At 39.9% G+C, this 18558-nt stretch overlaps 2 protein-coding genes across 4 annotated transcripts in view; both read right to left on the bottom strand.

Moving 5' to 3' along the window:
• Positions 1-6300, bottom strand: part of celf3a (cugbp, Elav-like family member 3a) — a 41787-nt gene extending 35487 nt beyond the window's left edge. For all 3 annotated transcript variants that reach the window (XR_014624554.1, XM_084378715.1, XM_084378714.1), the window contains exons 1-3: positions 6207-6300; positions 1639-1788; positions 1430-1478 (exon numbers count right to left, since the gene is read on the bottom strand). The gene's annotated coding sequence lies outside the window, so the exon portion shown is untranslated. The remainder of the gene's footprint in view (positions 1-1429; positions 1479-1638; positions 1789-6206) is intronic.
• Positions 6301-6326: 26 nt separating this feature from the next.
• On the bottom strand, positions 6327-17909 carry rprd2a (regulation of nuclear pre-mRNA domain containing 2a). Its single transcript, XM_084378713.1, has 10 exons — positions 17424-17909; positions 12529-12658; positions 12180-12331; positions 11825-11877; positions 11023-11149; positions 10752-10927; positions 9964-10306; positions 8791-8991; positions 8454-8636; positions 6327-8338 (listed from the first exon to the last, which is right to left on the bottom strand). The coding sequence occupies exons 1-10, from the start codon at positions 17596-17598 to the stop codon at positions 6534-6536; spliced, it is 3345 nt and encodes a 1114-aa protein (XP_084234839.1). The 5' UTR covers positions 17599-17909; the 3' UTR covers positions 6327-6533.
• Between the last annotated feature and the right edge of the window lie 649 nt (positions 17910-18558).

An 18558-nucleotide genomic window follows, 5' to 3' on the forward strand; every position in this document is an offset into this window, starting at 1 on the left:
GACATATTTATCTTTTCCATAACTGAATAAGCAAGTTGTTCTCAGAGGAATATAAGGTCCCCAGAGCACTGTTTGAAGCTAGAAAGGTGGCAGGGTCCGCCACATGTAAACAAAGTAAAACTGTATGAGATTGTGTTGACCTTCAAGGTCAGTTTGTTTATTCATGAAAACAAAAATGATTTGTTTATTTAGTTTGTTTAGGTATAGAAAAAAAATATCCATCAATGAAGATCTTTCTCTTCTGATTAAAATGTCTTCCTCAAAACTACATAATGCACCTTTAAGGCTGTCAAAAGTATCAGTGCTTTTTCAGCACCGTGTGTTTAAAGCGATATGATATCCACATTTGTTAGTAGTGAAAGTATCAAAGCTCAATTGAAAAAGGTATAGTCGTTTTTTGGTTTGTTTGCTTGTTTTTTAAAGTTTAAACTTCTGGTATTATGACAATCTTACTTCTTATAAATGACTAAATAAGGAGGAGACTTTTGAAATGAACAAATGTAATCACACTCTATAAAGGTGGTCACATGTAAAATGTTAAATAACTGTAGTGGAGTAAAAAGTGCAGTATTTCCCTCTGAAATAATGGGTAGACTTAGTATAAAGAGCAAGCTCCTCCGAGTCGTACTCAAGTAAATTGTAGCTGAGTACATTAACTTAGTTATGTATGGTTATATTCCACCTGGGGTGTTATTATATCAGATTTTCAGTACACAATTACTGTCGCCTTAAGAATTCACAATAACATTATTGTGATATCCATAGAAAATATGCGGAAGACAAAATGAGAATGTAAAGAAACAGAAATAATTTAAGAGGCACTGGATTATTTACAGTATAGTATCACGTGTGCATTATAAACACGATATCAATATTTCATATCATGGTTATCATCATTTTCGCTAAAACGTGGCATCCCTGACTCCACCACTGGCTTTAAATGAATGAGGGAGCAGTAAAATACTCCACAAGCAGCCTGATCTGTAACTCAGACGAAGGTTATCAACCGTCTTTGCTTTGTCTTTTCTGGTGAAATCTACAGATCTCCATATTGGACGATTCTGAATTTTAGGGATAAACTGAAGGATTACTGCTCCCCTTATTTCTTAGGTTATGAAAAAATATTGAAAACGGCACAACGGCACTGGAATACGTGACAAAAGGCGTAGTCACAGAGTTATTTCGGAGCTCCATGAAAAGCTAACACGACAAGCTGTGAGAAAATAACAAACAGCACAACCTTGTTTTATTTTGATATGAAGAATAGTTCTTTATTTCACAAAAACACACATTTAATGGACATTTGTTTTACATACTGGAGAAGAGTGTGAATGCCTGGGAAGTAATTGTGTGCATGAAAGACAGATGCTGACAAAGAGAAGAAGAATTAAATGTTTAACCAGTATTCAATAATCCTGTCTGTACTTACTCCTCTGTCCAGCCTCCCTGCTCTCCCGTGATTCCTCCCAAACACTCGACTAGACACACACACACACACACACACACAGACACACAGACGGAGAAAGAGAGAGAAACAATTTCATCACATTTATTTTCTCCCTCCCTGTATTGATTGTTTTGATTTCCTGCTGGTGCCACTCAGTTTGGGATGTATTAAGCTGGAGGTGGCTTACTCACACAGCGCTCACGTCAGACCGTGAAGAGCCTTCGCTGGGAGCGGTGCAGGATTCAAAGAGGAGACAGCCACCGCAGCATCAACCTTCCCCGAGTTAACATGTGGAAAAGGTTCCCATCACATCAGACACATCAAAGTGTCGCTCCGGCTCCCTGAGGAGGAAAACAGGAGGGGGGAGGGGATGAAACAGGAAATAGGTTAAAATGCAAGGGAAGGAAGATTTATGCAACATTCAGTAAAGTAAACATTATTTCTCACTCAGAATAAATAACTAAACAAACACTATTATTCATTATGGCACACTTTAAGCACAATAAACAACATCGACATCTGAAGGTTGCGATTCTTGCATCAGTTTGTATTGTGCTGCGGCTGCTGCTCACCTCATAAATCAGACTAATAACGTGAAAGTGACCCTGAGTGGAAGAAAAAAAGGCCACTTTTAGACCCAGTTCTTCAAACGTGGCTTCACTAATTCAAGCTAACTCAATGTGAAGAGCCTCAAATAATCCTTTTTATCCTCAGACAGCTAATTTGGTACTTTGAAAGCCATTTTGAGGATTGACTCAGTAATCCTTGGTGAAATTATCTTGAATAACAGAGCACTCTTATTTTGAAATGAAGGCAAAAAGAGGACAGAGTTGAAACCATGATCATGTGATTGCAGTTACATTAGGTTAAGGTGTTTTGGGGGAATAGATTCATTTACAGGTCTCTTTTATGTGTTTATGTGTTATGTGTGATTTCACACTTGATTATAGTTAAATGGCAAAATATGTTTAGATACGAGTTGAAAATGTGGCACAACTATTAGGAATGTTGGTGCATGATTGGTGAAGGTTCTCCCTGATCAAAGAGATTTCTGTACTTCATTACAGTGTTGTAAAAAGTACTTAAAAGTGTTACTTGACAAACAAAGATACTGTGAAAATATATCTTTGGTAAAAGTGAAAGTCACTCATAAATAGTGCTTGAGTAAACATGTATCAAGTATCGATTATTAAATCTACTTAAGTATCAAAAGTACAATTAAAAGTAAATTATATCTACATTTACATGTTTTTTACACTGTGTACTATGGGTCGATCGATTATCAGCCTGGGCTACTATTGAATCCCATATTTAGCATTTTTCTGATTATGAGATTTTTTTTGTAATCCGATCTGTAAAAAATGTGCTGCTTTGGATCTGACGCTGCAACAATCTGCAAAGTAACTAGTAACTAAAGCTATCAAATAAATGTAATGGAGTTAAAAGTACAATATTTGCCTCTAAAATGTAGTTGAGTGGAAATGGAAAGTAGCAGAAAATGGAAATACTCAAGTAAAGTACAAGTACCTCAAACTGAACTTAAGTACAGTACTTGAGTAAATGTACTTGGTGATGGGATGTAACTAAGTTTTTAGTCTTCAACTGACAATTCTGTATTTTGATGTCATATTTAATGTCCTGTGTTCAGTTTTAGTTCAGCTTTTGCTCGGTTTGGTCCTTTTTTAAAATACAAAATTAAACTTGTTTTGTATTTAGGTAAACGTTGAGAAAGCTCTTCATCATGAAAATAAAATAAGTACACATTACAACAATGTCATTATAAATCTAAGAACGGGTGGCTTTTGAGATTAAATCTTTCAGCTTAACGTCAATAACTGGACTTTTGCGGGATTTATCTAATGGAGATGTTGCCATGACAACAGTTGCAGATCAATAGTAAACCAGCTTTGAAGGACTAAACAAATCCAGATGTAGGCCTATGTCAAATCATCGACATTACAATATGGATAACTTAGTTGTCCACAGACGAGGAACAGGACCCTGAGCACGTTGCTGTACTTCTCTATTTCAGGGAGGTTTATTATCAATCTGATTGCCGCTTCCTGCCTCATATTTATTACCCGAAGAAACTATAATGTGCTGAATTCACTTTTTTCCCCCATTATTTCCACGACATCACATTTTGAACAGTCGCACGAATGCTGCCTGGTTAAAATCGAAACTAATTTCCCCAAACAAAGGCTGTAATGATTGTCTTAATTAAGGCCGGACGGATTAATCAGGTACAACCTGATCAGGATGCTCATTTCTGCTGAAGTGAGTATGAATGCAAAACGTCTCGTTTAAGGTTACCAGTTAGGATTTATTATATATTTCTTCACTAACAAAATGGAGATCATTTAAAGTTTTGGTGATGGTTTAATAATTAACTCTAAGAAGAAAAGTCTAGTTTGATAACTGTCATAAGCAGATTTATTTCTCTTAAAGAGCATGAAATCAAACAGTTTTCGAGTACAATCAGATTTGATTTAGCAAATAAATGAATCAAGGAGGACTTTAATACTTGCTTTGCAATTGTCTAATTGATCTTATTGATGTTTTCCTTTCAAACTTCACATTGAAGCTCCATGTGGAGTCGGTGTGGCATCAGATTAAGTGTCCATCACAGCCCTCTCCTCCATTAAAGAGGCACTAGAGGAGTCAGGGAGCCTTCTACTGTGCTATGAGGGAAACACGTTTTCCAGAGGGAAACAATGAACCCTAAACTGGGAATGTGTTCAGCTCTACACCAGCACAGGAGAAAACAGTGAAGAGGAAGGATCTAAAGTAGAACCAACTGGACTCTTATGAAGATATGGTTGATTTTTAAGTGCTAAAAGATGAGCTGATTTGTAACTGTTAAGACTACAAACCAAAAAACTATGCAGGTTCAGACTAACTTGCACAGTAAGTTCCCACAGATATCATTATCCAGTCAACCCCATGCTGTTGGAAAGTCAGGTAAAGTTTTGTAGTCCACAAAACATTTCTGGAGCTACACAGCAAAACAATGTTGCAGTATTATCATAAACAACTGAAGTAGATGGGGACTTTTAAAAACCTAAAAAACAAAAAACAAACATAAAATGTCTCCAACATCTGGCGTAATACTACTCTACAGATATCCCAAATTGATTTAAAAATATGTTATTTACACCCTTAACAAGCTTTCTCCATTGTCCTTTAACGTTTTAAAACAAGTCCCCATCTACTTGAGTTGTTTAGGAGAATGCTTCAACACTGTTTTGCTGTGAAGCTCCAGAAATATTTTGTGTTCTACAAAACTTCACCCAAAGTGAGTAAATAATGACTGAACTTTCATTTTTGGGTGAATTTCTTCTTTAAGTAATGTCTTAAGTATGTATCAGTGGAGAGTTAAACATAATGAACTCCACAGAAAATAGAGCCTCATAAATAAATCACATGTACAAATCTATTCTTGCTTCCGAGCCAATTTGAAACCTCTGCCCAACCTGTGCTAAAAAGAGATGCAACACGAGACTCATCTGTTTTCTACAACTGACTACACTGAGTAACTATACAGACATTTACAGTCGGTTAACTGAGCTCTGAGGAAGCCAATGAAAGTGTTTGAGATTTTATGAAATGACCAATTAAACAAACTCACTAATATTAAATTAGTCACATCCACACAGGCTTCTCATGTGACATGTCAAAGTAGTGTATACACTATTATTTAACAGAAATGGCTGCATCCTTTTGGCAGCAACAGGAAGTATCTAAATGCTACAAAAAATATAACTAGCTAATGTTTCAAATACAGTAAATGTACCTCATTTAGAAGAGTTAATTTTCCCTCTCTGGAATAGTGTTGCATGGCAATAGCAACTTATTTTAGACAGCTTACGAACACTTTGGTGGATCAAACACTTCCTTAAGACTTTTTAAAAAATACGTTTGAGTATTAAAATAGTGATATTGACCTCAAATAGCATATTTCTTCAAAACGCATGAAACTGTGTGATGCAACCTGTGCTTACTTAACTGGACTTCAAAGAGACATAGGTATGCTAATTTCTCTGGTGATGGACAAGTTTAGGCCTGTATAGCAGATGAGTAGCAGGGCAGTGGTGCAACAGGATCAGAGGAAAGAAAAAAAAAACAACAACACAGTTTTTCAAACTCAGATTTTTATTAGTCAGTACAAGTAAAATGAAACTGAAGCCGAGTATCTTCATCCCCTCCAAAAATGCACTTCTTCTGCGTCGGTGTTGGAGGCTGAAAAAAATAACTCTCACACGTCTTTCTCCCATCGATTAGACTTGTGCCGCGCTCCTTCAAGGAGCTTTGCGAGACGTAAAACTAACGCCGAAAGGGATCTTGCGCAGTGAAAGAGTGCATCGCTTTACAAATATAACATTCGGAGTTGGAACAAACGTGTATTTTAGAAGGAACATAAATTCTATAACATACACTCTGTTTTTCCTGTGAAATTTAAATTAACGCTTTAGCAAAAGTTACTGCGATAGTACTGCTGATGAGTAGGAGGAGAAACTTGCTCACTGAAAAACTAAATAACAGCAGAAACATTGCATCGACTTCATTCTTTTCTCGCTCTCTTAGCAAAAAATTATCTTCGGATCCAAAATCTGGGACTAGTGGATTTAGACTCGACCGCATGCTCACACGCATAACATGCACACACTCTGACCTCTAAAAAACTGACACTAAATTACATACTTAATGCAATGCTTCATACTGGAGCAAATAACACAAAAAGTGAATTATATATATCCACCTCTTATTTTCTTTAATCTTCTGTCTTCGCTCTTCAGCTCAGCAGCCCTCTCAGAGCCTCCGACCTCTTTTACATCTCCTGGTGTTGTCTCTTGTTCTCCTCCATTCTCTTCTCTCGCTGTTTGTTTTTCTCCTGGCAGCTGCTGAATTAATTCTTCTTCAGTCTAACTTTGTCTCCTGATGCCCACCTTGCACCACACACATTTTCCATTTCAGATTTTTATGACCGGTGTGGGGCTCAACACTGAGGAAATTACAAGTCTTAAAGTCCTGCCCCCGCCTTCATGACATCCACAGTGTTTTAAAGAGTTCAAAGCTACATGTCTGGTCAGTATCGTGGGGGTGGAAATGGTCTTTTCGGCGCGAACATTGGCCCCCCTCCTCTTGGGCCTGGGCGCTTGCCTCTCATCCTTGGATCGGGGCCGTGGAACCGAGGGAATGGTGCACGTGGGGGTCCTCTGGGGTGTTGGTGGTGTGCTGAGTGGGGAGGCCGATGTGGAGGCCGCATACCAGGATGACGTATTTCAGGATGAGGTGGGGGTCTCCTTGGAGCAAAGCGCGGAGGAGGGGGGCTGTGACGTTGGAAGTCGTGGGCGAAGTAAGGGTCCTCTGAGGGTGAGAGAGGGGGAGTCAGGCGCGCTCGAACTCTGGTGTAGTGGTGTGGAGGGCTGCCTGGCCTGTAATACGGTTCCTCTGTGTGGTGGTAAGGCTCTTCTTGAAAGAAGGGGGCATCAGGACGGTGGAGGTCATCGTGGTAAAACTCGGGTTCTTCTTGGTAACGCAGATTCTCTGGGTGATGGCGTAAATCCTCAGGGTGAGGAGGGCGAAAATCCTCAGGGTGAGGCGGGCGAAAATCCTCAGGGTGAGGGGCACGAAAATCCTCAGGGTGAGGGGCACGAAAATCCTCAGGGTGAGGGGGGCGAGGTCGGTCATACAGCGGATCATCTGAATGAAACATGGATTTGTGTTGATGGTCATGGACCACCATCCCACTGATGACACTATCGACTCCGGACCCATGCACCTCCCCTGTGTTTGCGCGGGGCATTGGCTGCTGTTCTTGGGGAATCATCGCACCACTGGGCACAGGAGGAGGCGCCTTAAAACTATGAGGAGGTGGAGGGAACTTCGGGACAGGGGGGAGGGTGTTTCTGAAGTAATCAGGTGGTGCAGAGGCGCCCTGCTGGGATCCTAACTCTTGAGGTTGCTCGACTTGGTATGGATAAAGTCCTGACGTCTTGTTTTCTCCAGCCCCTCCAGGCACCATCACATTGTAGCCTCCGGGTTGCTGAGAGTTCCCCTCTGGGTAAATGTCACCATACCAACCCCTTTCTCTCCCCCGCTGAAAGCCTTCAACTGTCTGTGAGCTATTGGCAATGCCCGGGGCTCTTTCTCCAGGCACTGGCCCTCCAGGTTTTTCAGAAATCTGCTGGTAATGTGCAACAGGTGTAGTGATGCCGCGCTCCGACATCTCCTGTTTGCCATATGGGTAAGGCTGGTAGACCTGTCCGTTCTGAGCCATATCTGGCGGCAGGTGAGCTTGCTGTTGGGGATTGTTGGGGTTCTTCTGACTGTTGTTCTGGTATGCAACAGGAGCCGTTTCAAAAGTTTCCCCAATAGATGACTGATTTGTGTTGGAAATTAACGGAGCCACCGCAGGCTTGTCCATGATCTCATCTTGAGTTGGTGTACCTCCGCCCTCGTCCCGCACTGGAGTCCCATCCTGTGTGTCTGCCCCAGTTACTGGACTGAGGGTATCCCCTCCCTGCACTGGGTGTGAAGAGAAATCCAGGTCAAATGCACTAAAAGCTGGATTCCCCTGCAGGAAGCTGTGGATTTTAGACTCTAAACTCTTGGAAGACAAGGACGTTTCAGGCTCTTTTGTCAACTCCATGTCTGTATGGAGAGCCTGGACCAGGGCAGAGGCTGGGTTGGATGCCTGAGGGGGCTTTTGGGAGCTTGTGCTCTGCCTCACAGTAGAGCTGCCTGAAGAAGGCACAGGTGTAACAGAGGACGGGCTCTGAGAGGGCACTGCTGATGCAGATGTGGATGAAGGAGAGGGAGGAACCTTGCCTGTACTGGAAGAGTCTGAAGAGACATTTGCAGCTGGGCTGCTCAGGAGAGAAGTGATGCCTGAGTGAAAAAAGGGAGAACATGGAAATGTATATTACGCAAGCTTGCTACTTTCAATGAAGGAAAAAAATGGTTTTACTTTTTCAAAAATAAGTGAAGGACTCCTTATTCTCACCATCAAAGCTGCCTTTGCCCTGGACTTTGGAGAGAGCACCGAGGAGGTCTGCAGGACTCATGTCCACCTCGGAAAGAAGGTTTACCAGTGAACTGGGATCCGGAGAGGCCACAGATGCAGCAGGTGTGGTCTTCAATGAGGACACAGCAGGGGCTGCTGCAGGTGGACTCTCCACTAATGGTCCTGCGAGACAGAGACAGACACTCACCTTAGTTACAAATCACCACAACAGTGAAAACTGGCACTTTCATAACCACATTTATAACAGAAAAAAAGTTATATAAATACATACGTTAATTTGAATTCATACTTATTTAGTCCCCAGTTATACACTCACCTGTATTCTTCATGACTGAGCTTAAACTGTTGAGGATTGAGCCAATTTTAGCCAGATCAACACTTTCCAAAGCTGCTGCAGGAGGTGCCACAGGGGTTGTGATCTGTGCAATAGGCTGTGCTTTTATCACTGATGGCTCAGGTTTTGCAGGGAGTGGAGTGGACACCTCTGGGTTGGTGGAGCATTTCATCTGCTCCTCAACTGAGGAGAAAATGTGTGAGGCAGGGCAATGAGAAAGGGTTTGGATGCTATCAAATATACACTTTTTGTAATGAAACAAGACATGCATAGTCTCTTCAGACTCGTTTTTTAGTATGCAACACAATTCCTGTTGTCATTGATTTTCTACGAGTGCAGATCATTTTTGAAACCGGACAAGACGCTGCCAAGAAATTTTGGGGAACATGCTGCCAAGAACACTGAAACATAGTCTCACCAGCTGTCTGTGAAAAATCATAACACACAGGTCAACTATCTAAAAAATGGAGCTAAAAAAAGATTCTTCTTTTACAGCAGTTAAAATACAAAACTTCTTTAAATGCTTGCATTATAATGACAAAATATCTTTACTTTCAATAAGATATTGTGCTTGAAACAACTACTTTCATCAGCAATTAATTAAACTAATTATGTTTTCAATTCACTCTCCATTATTTCTCAATAAAATGCCAGAAAACAGTGCAGAGCATCAAGAGCAGAATACATTTCTCTTGGTAAATCATATCATCTTCAAATATTATTCCATGTTGATGATAAACAAATTTAAGCACATGTACATACTGATAAACTGTTAACACAGATTATTTATAATGGGCTGAAGGTTTTTTAGCGAACACAAAATTAAGAACAGTAAAATAGCAGATATATGTCTGTCTGTACTTAAACTACTTGTTAAATGGCTCTACTGGTGAGGAACACTGTTCCAGTGAAACTGGCTGAAACAAAGATTGGTAGAAATACTTGCATTTTCTTAACTTGTGATACAAGTTTCATTTGGTGTTTCTCTGCATGCGTCAGTGTCTTTTAACCTGCCTATTTTTGCTGTTGCTTCTTATTCTCATTATTTTAGCACATTTTCTACTCAAGTCTGGCACAGAAAATCAGTGTGAATTATCTCAAACAGCATGTAAAAATGTCCTCACTGTGCAGTTAGTCATTAAGACCAATCCTCACCTATTATCCCCCCGCTGTCCATTTCTTCATCAGAGAGCTCCATGTCTTCCACTTCACGATTGTCATTCTCCCCGAGTGTCTCCATGTGTTTGGGAGATCCTCCTGGTGAGGACAGAGGGCTCGGTGCCGGTGGCTCTGCCTCATCATCCATAGCTGAGCCATCAAGATCTGGATCGGGGTGAGCCAATTCCAGACCATGAAAAGGGGACTCTGAGCCAGTTGGAGACGGTGCATCTGCAGAGGGTGAGGGGATGGGTGAGTCGTCCAGGTCTGGCAAGGTGGCCTTCAGGGCATCCAGCTTACGCTTTAGGTGGGACACCCTGTTAGCAAATGTCTGGTAGGCCTAAAGAGGAGAGGTAATGTATTGTCAGTACATGAACAGTTAACATGGTCTACCAAAGGCAGCTTATTATTCAATCCACAACAGATTTGGTAAATTTAATTATTGTATTTTTCCTGTCATTTCAGTTTCATAAATGCACCGGTCAAAAGTTCTCCAAATTGGTCCTCTACATGTTATGGGCAAGTAGTGAGACTGACAAATAACAACATAAACAAAACAGCTCCCGGCTAGGCTGACTCTGAAATCTAATGCGGTGATTTGTTAGAGTTGTTAGTAAAACGGTCAGCCACTTTTGAATAAATTCTTGCTGACAGTTCTTCTATGTAAACTCCAACATCCTCTCTCCATATCTTTCCACCATGGTCTCCCAACAACAACTTACTTCTCGCAAGATTTCAAAGCAGGATAATACAACAAACATCTGACTACAAATACAGTCACTTACATTTGCAACGATCTTGACCTCCTTGTACTGCATCTCGTAGAAGATATCTGCGTTGCTGAGGGCCTCCATTACAGGAGGCCCTATTTTGCATTGTTTGTCAAGGAACTTGACAAACTCCTGTAGTTGTGCACTTCCTTCCTCAAAGTCCTTGGAAAACTTCTTTCCTCCGGCCTTATCTGTAAGAATCGAGCATGTAAGGATGATACTTGAAAAACCACTGATGATCTGTGTGTTGCAGTCCGACAGGGTAGAAGGTGAATAAAGCAGGTACCTTTGAGCTTCTTAAGGGCCACAGAGCTGCAGATGTTAACCCTCATAGCTGCCAGTTGTTTTTCTCTCATGTCAACCTCCTCCACAGATCTCTTGTACTTGGACAGTTCATCCATTAGTGCCTGAGGCTGAAACAGAGCCACAACGTAAGACCAACACAATATTTGAGTACAGGAGGAAAAGAGGACAACTAACAGGTTGGACACACTGGATGCCTGTGTACTGCACGGCGGCTGCATTGCTAAGCTGCTGCTGCTGCTCATTCGCATGTTTATGTTTGTTGCTGCTGCAGTGAGGCTCCCGCCTGCCCTATCTGTTTACAAGGAGTTTGCCATGATGATAATTATCAATAAATATGATGACGCGATTTTCTTTTATCCCCTTTGAATGAGTGGAAAGCACGAGGGGGAAAGAAAGGGAGGGAGAGAAAGTAAAAGAAAAGTGAAAGTGAAAGAAAGAAACTGCCTTTTACCTGATGTGTGAGTTCTCTTCATGTCTGTGAAATATTCTACAGATACAGGCATTAAAACTGTAGTAAAACGCTGGTATGATGTCGATATGACTGTCTACAGGTCGTTTTCAGGCCAAACGTGTCGCGGTACAAAAATAGACAAGACTCTGAATCTCTGGATCACGCGATGCAGCAGCCATGCCTGGCACGTGTGTGAGAACACAATCTAATGCATCTGGTCAAACCAGTTAACATGGACACCGGAATGAAAAGCAAGAGGTAAGCCATGCAGCAGTGCTGCACACGCATCCAGTGTGTCGCATCCAGCTTAAAACTTCAGTTTCTTGCTTACCACAAACTCCGCGAGAACCTTGGACCGTAGATCTGCTTTAGACTCAACTGGAGCTTCAAGAAGATAAGAATGAAAATTAGACATCACATCGAGGTAATGTACCAAGCATTTAGATTAAAAAAAAAAGACACTGTTAAACTAAATAAAACTATGTAAATGTAAAAACAGGAATACATAAGAATGAAATCTACAGTACAGAAGTTAATAGAACAACAGCATATTCTGACTAATATTACCACTATGGATGCACAGTCTCTATGAAATCAGTTTCAAGAACTTTGCACAGCTACTGATAAAAGAGATAGTAATAAAAATGTAAAAAGAAAATAAGAAAATAAATAATACACACACTTACTTTTTTGCTCCACGGGTGTCTCAGGAGGTGACTCCTCTTTGACTAAGTTACTCCTGAGTTCAGTAATCAGTGTCCCTGAATACACACCCCTCTCCTCCCAGATGGACAGTATCCTCTCCACTGATTTAATAACCTTAGGGTCACCATCAACGCTGGAGAAAGATGAGAGGATTATGCAGTGAGCCGAGAGATTTATATGTTTTTGTTGTAATGACGTGTTTTATTTATGTGTGAGGAACTTCTTCAAGTGAATAAAACAAAAGCTAAGACTGAGAGGACAGAGACAGTGAGAAACAAAAGCAAAACACAAAAGATTAAGAAAGGGGAATCATTTTGTTATCTAACTTACTTGACCAGCAGGAAGGCGTCTCGAAGGACCTCTGCAAACGCTGTACGGTAAACAATGGCATTTTTCCTTTTACAGTTCTGAATGACATCGTTGGCCAGGTAGATAAGGTTGAGCCTGTGTGCGGAGTCAGCTGTCAGAGGAAAGAGAGACATTAACGTTAGAGACTATATGATTCTGCTGAGGGAGGAGACCCTGAAAAGGCCCTTTGGACAGTTTTCAGATGTTTGCCGATATCAGTACTGGTGCAATTGTTTTTATAAATAACTGGTTAACCATCTACTCTGTAAAATGCAGCACTGTCACAAATACATTTTGAAGCTTCAGTGAGCGGGACAGCATGCATACACAGCCCCGTGCTCACGGGATCAAATTTGTCCATGAGGAGCAAAAATGCAACCGCTGCTTGTTTTAATAGTTGGTGTTTTATTTGACTACTTAAACGCCACAGAGAGGCCCAATTTCCTGCTCTCTTTATCAGTGTTTGCCACTTTTTCAATGCAGCCAACCAAACATTTGGCACAACACTTCTTCGAGTACTATCTTAGATGTCAAATTCCATGGCAACAGGTGAAGCACTAAAATGTCAAAAAGACAAGCATCCATCTCTCATTATCAGAATCGTAACAAATTAGTTAGTTTAGTAACCTAAGTAGTCAGCCTATCAGCCAAACACAAAAAAAAATCTCCTTCAAAATCAATCCAAGGCATATTAGATCAACATAGGTCCTCATCGGGGTCTAGTCATTTAAATGCATACTGGTACTGGTATTTTGCTCTCTAATTTTTAGACTTGTGTTTTATAATTTTTAATCAAGGCTGTTTTTTACCCATGCAATGAGCCCTTCACAAGATGGAATAAACAAACAATATTAATTTATTAATGAGGTAAAATGAGAAATGCAAAGAAAATTTTGTATTTTTTAAGTTTTATATCCACAATGATTGGTATTATTACTCAATAAGTAACGACAACAATAAATTAATCAAAGTAACCTAAAAACAGATAGATTTATAACAATACACATAAATTAACTATTGTAATCTAAGAGAACATGAAGTCAATGGATATGTGACATTTAACCAACATCAGAGTATGCAACATAACATTACAACATCATCCCAATTTGTGATTTATGTTTCTTTGATAACAACAGAGAGGAGAGAGAAATAACAAGGACTGAGTATAACTAGACAATAAGTTTTTTGATACTGGTGCCAACATGATATCCATATTCTGGTGCAGACACAAAATCTATACTTATACTTTACCCCATTTATTACAAAACTCTTTAATTAACGCACACAAAGAACGAAATACCTCAATTGCATAATGCAGCTATCTGGTCAGAGAATATGTGAGCAAAGGGTGAAAAATCAAATCTTCAAAATCAATTTGTTTCAGCAGACCATGAAGTTTTTAATAAAGTTTCCAATTAGTTGCTTAACAAATCCTCCAAATGTTAGAAAGAAACCACATTTCTTTGTGATTTATGTCTTTCCTTTACTCGCTACCAAAAGGTATGCAAACATTAGTCATATCAAGATCTTTATGACACAGGGGCCGCAAGCATCAACAAAAAATTAAAGTTCCTTGTAGCTGCTTTAAAACATCAGTTCACCGAAAAATTAAAATTCCATCATCTATTCACCCTCATGCCAATGGAAAGTCAGCTAAGTTATATAGTCCACAAAACATTCCTGGAGTGTCACAGCTAAACGGCATTTCATCATTATCCTAAACAACTCAAGTAGATGGGGTTTTAAAAACTAAAGAAACAACTGAAAAAAATCAACAACCATAAAATGGCTCCATACGGCTCATACGACTCATCCGGCGTAATCCAAGTCAGACACCCCGAGATCCCAAACGGATTTGAGAAGACGTTATTTAAACCCCTTAAGGCATGGTTGAGCTTGTGCACCCACTTAAGATGGGGTGCCTGCTAATGCTCTTAGCTTAGCAGCTACAGTGAAGATTTTGACTTTAGAAAGGGTGGAAATAACGTCTTTTCAAATCAGTTTGGGATCTTGGGGCTTCCAAAGACTTGGATTACGCTGGACAAGCTATATGGAGCAATTTTAGAGGAGGGGTTTCAGTTTGTTTTTACGTTTTAAACAAGTCCCCATCTACTTTAGTAATTTAGGGGAATGCCGCAACACTGTTTTGTTGTGAAGCTCCAGAAATGTTTTGTGGACTACACGACTTTCCAGCACAGGGGTTAGTAGATAATGACTGACTTTTCATTTTTGCATGAACTTATCCTTGAAGTGTTCATCAAAACACTTCCCCCAGTAAAGAATTCCCTTTCAAATTATTGCAAGGTAAGGTAAACTGACTGTTACATTTATGTATTACATTGACATTTGATAGTTCAAATGTTTGATCCAGCTGAACAAAAACAAACGAAGTATCAGTCACACTGCATTTTAACTGACTGAACACACAACTTTAAACACAAGCTGAGAGAAAAACAAACAACAGTGAGGTACGGCCACCTCCGAGTATTGACAAACTCCACTTTAATGGAGTTTGGGAGTAAAACCAAAGTCAAACAGCCAGCCTTAGCACGCCTGTAATAAAATCCCTTATCTACTGCTACAGGGGAGGCGAACAACACAGAAATGGTTTTGGCACATCAAAACAGCAACACATCAAAGAAATTAAATTTGTTTAACACAGAAAAGAAACCAAAGAAACCAAAAAAATGTCTCTCCCCACAGTTTTTGTTTCATTGTTCACATTTGTCACTGTCCACTTCATCAATAGCTTTCAGTGAATTCTTTGACAATGATTACTTCAGCGCCAGGCCTCTTGAATACCACAGCTAATGGACTTTATAACATATACAGACAACTCAGGTTAACAAGTAAATTTTGCCAGATCTTGTAGCAACAACTAGTGAAACACATTTTTGAGTAAACAAACATATTTAACCAGTAAACAACTAGCAAGGCCAACAACAAGACAGCTTTTCAGAACACCATGCAGCAGCTGCAGACTGAAGCACAACCTGTTACTGTTTATACATTTACACACTGGTTGGGGTGACAGAACAAGCCTAGGTATTTGGCTCAGCAAATACCAGTGTCAAACTTTATGAGTAGTATTTAGGTTCATCTGTTGCCCTTTGCTCACACTTAGAAAGCCACAAAGCTCAAGTTACACAAAGCTTATAAATATGAACAGAAGCAGACACAAAGACATAATCGATTCAGGACCACAAATCAACAGAAACAGCTCATGTGAATATGTCATGCAAGGTATAACGCTGGTGAAAGCTATAGATTGCTATTCTGTTATAAGGAAAAAACAGCATTTGGTAGGAAATGGAAAATTTAAATTTGCAAATTTGACTGCTCTATCAATGATATGACCAATCCCTTCCTTTACATTGTCAAATAGACCTTGATTTCTACACAGCTGTAATAGGATCATGGCAATATTTATACATTTGCATCTAATTTTCTGTAAGTGCCTTGCCAAGATGATTTTCATGCTTCAGTGATTATCAAGTCTATTAATGGCTCTCTAGCACCCCCTCTGCTATTGCCCAGTACATCAAGGAAAGCATTCAAAATAGTGCTGTAGGTTATTTGTATTATCAACTGAAAAATGCCTAGCATAGATTACTAGATATATAAGAGTTTTGTTTATGATATAAAACAATGAATTATCAAAAATTTAGCTAACATTATGTTGCTCTGGGAAAAAAAATGAAGATGGTTTTGGTGAGTTGATCAGTTAAGCACTACAAAGCATTTTTTCTTGACAGTATGTTTCAAAAGATGAGATTATTTTTACAACATGACAGCCATCTTCCTCATCTGAATAGAGTAGCACATGAGAAACAAATCTGCTTTTAGCTACTCTTGACTCCAAGTTTCCATCAAGAACTCTGAGACCCAGAAACCAACTATTATTATCATACTGATATCATATGTGGCACCAGGTGTTCCTATATGTCAGTGAGTTTGAGGTTATTTGACGAAACACACCTTAATTTAGAAAAAGGCACCAATGGGGGCACAACATAAACTAAAATAATAGAGGTGTTCCATTCATTTTGGACATAGGAATCCTATAGGAAACAACATACTAATGCAGGTCCCAGGGCCCACTTGTCCCAGTACTTCAGTGGTGCAAATTACAGCTCAACCAGTACTTCAGTTAGCTAATATTATCGGACCTTATGATGGCCTCTCACAGATATATCCGTATCGACGTCTATGCTGTCCAATATGCACCTATATGAAAACTTTTTCTCGAGAATATACTGCAGAAAAAGATGCTTCGGTGGTATATAATTATTAGATTCCCAGTGAAGTTTGCTGTTTCAGTGCGCGGATGTCATTTTAGACAGTATAAAATCGAGTATCTGTGGAGAAAGACTACTGGACAAATTCACAAATAAATATGACACATGATCAAACTGTCAAAATAAACGCTTACACTCATTGCACCTGGGACACTATTCCCGACTTGACATCTGCAGTTGACGTCGCAAAAAAACATGCATCCCCTTTAACGAGAACTTTTTGTTGCAACTAAAGTAAGTTTGTCCTGCCAACCGATGAGGCAGAAATACTTTACAGAAGCGACAAATACATTCACTCAAGCAAGAAATGACCCCACTTCAGAGCAACTGACAGTTTGTGTCCATTTAGCTAGCACTGGCTGGCTGACTGGAGGAGGAGCGCACGTTTTTTAAACTCCATTTTCTCGGTGTTTCAAACCAGGACAAACTTCTCAGTTTGTGAGCCGGTAAAAAAAAACCCCGACATGATTATCTCATAGTTACTTTAAACAATAGGAGGACTGCGATCGCTGTTCCCAAACGACACCACCATGTACAACCAGAGCAGCAACTGTCAGTTTAACAGGTAAAACTACTCACATTTCTTCAAGCACTTCATCCAGTGTCGCACAATCAGGCTGTGGTACTTCTTGTTATCGATGCACCACGTTGACAGTCCTTGAATCGACTCCATGGTGTTTGAGACACCTTGAAGCTTCCTCTCTAACGTTGACTCTAGAGAGCCGCCTGAAGCGGCTCCTGCTCCGGCTGACATGTCCAGAGGAGCTCGCGCTACGCACTACCATTCCAAAAACCAACTTTGCTTAACCGTCGCTAGCATTTAGCTTAGCGTGCTAGCTTAACATAGCTCCGGCATCATCTTATTCCGCAGCTGCTCAGCCGCTGTAATGTTACAAACGCTTTAACGTTCAGTACGCCTTTTCCAGTCACTTTCTGCGTTTAGGAAATATCCACCGTGAGTTTCTGTATCGCTGCTAATCGTTTATGGCGGTTAACATGGAAAACTTAGCGCCTTACGACATCCTATTCATCCTGGATGTCTGTTTACTCGTTGCTGGTGGAGCGACGGGGTTCACTTCCGCAAACAGGACATCGGTATGGCGCCACCCAGCGGCACGGAAGACAACATCTGTTAGCGCCACCTGCTGCGGTTTATTGGTACCTATAGTATTTATTATATAAAGTAATAGTAAGTGCATCAGTCGGGGAAAAGGTACGCCTTTTTATGCGTAAACAAACTAAATAAACAAACTCTCTTTGTTTTCATGACTGAATAAAGTAAATAAACAAACTGACCTTAAAGGACAACACAATTTCATTGTTTTACTTTGTTTATAATTGGCGGACCCTGCCACCATTCTAGTTTCAACCAGTGTTATGTGTTTCCTCTGAGAACAGCTTGTTTATTCAGTTATTGAAACGATAAATACAGTGGTCATTAATATTGGACATATTAAAATTCTGATTTTGGATTTCTTCTCCAAAACTACATAGTGCCCCTTTAATGTTAAAATCAGCAAAACAACAATATTAAAACACTCGAACACAAATAAAACTACTACTTTACAGATTTTACCTGGTGAAAACACAAAAAGTAGGAAGAGTATCAAAAGCAATAAAATAATTAAATACTATTGGGTAGTTTATGCAGTACTTATTATCATAATTTATTTAAATATGATATAATATTATAATGCAATTTATTTTTATAATT

The sequence above is a fragment of the Pagrus pagrus genome, assembly GCF_965226575.1.
Source record: "Pagrus pagrus genome assembly, chromosome: 17".
NCBI lineage: Eukaryota > Metazoa > Chordata > Actinopteri > Spariformes > Sparidae > Pagrus > Pagrus pagrus.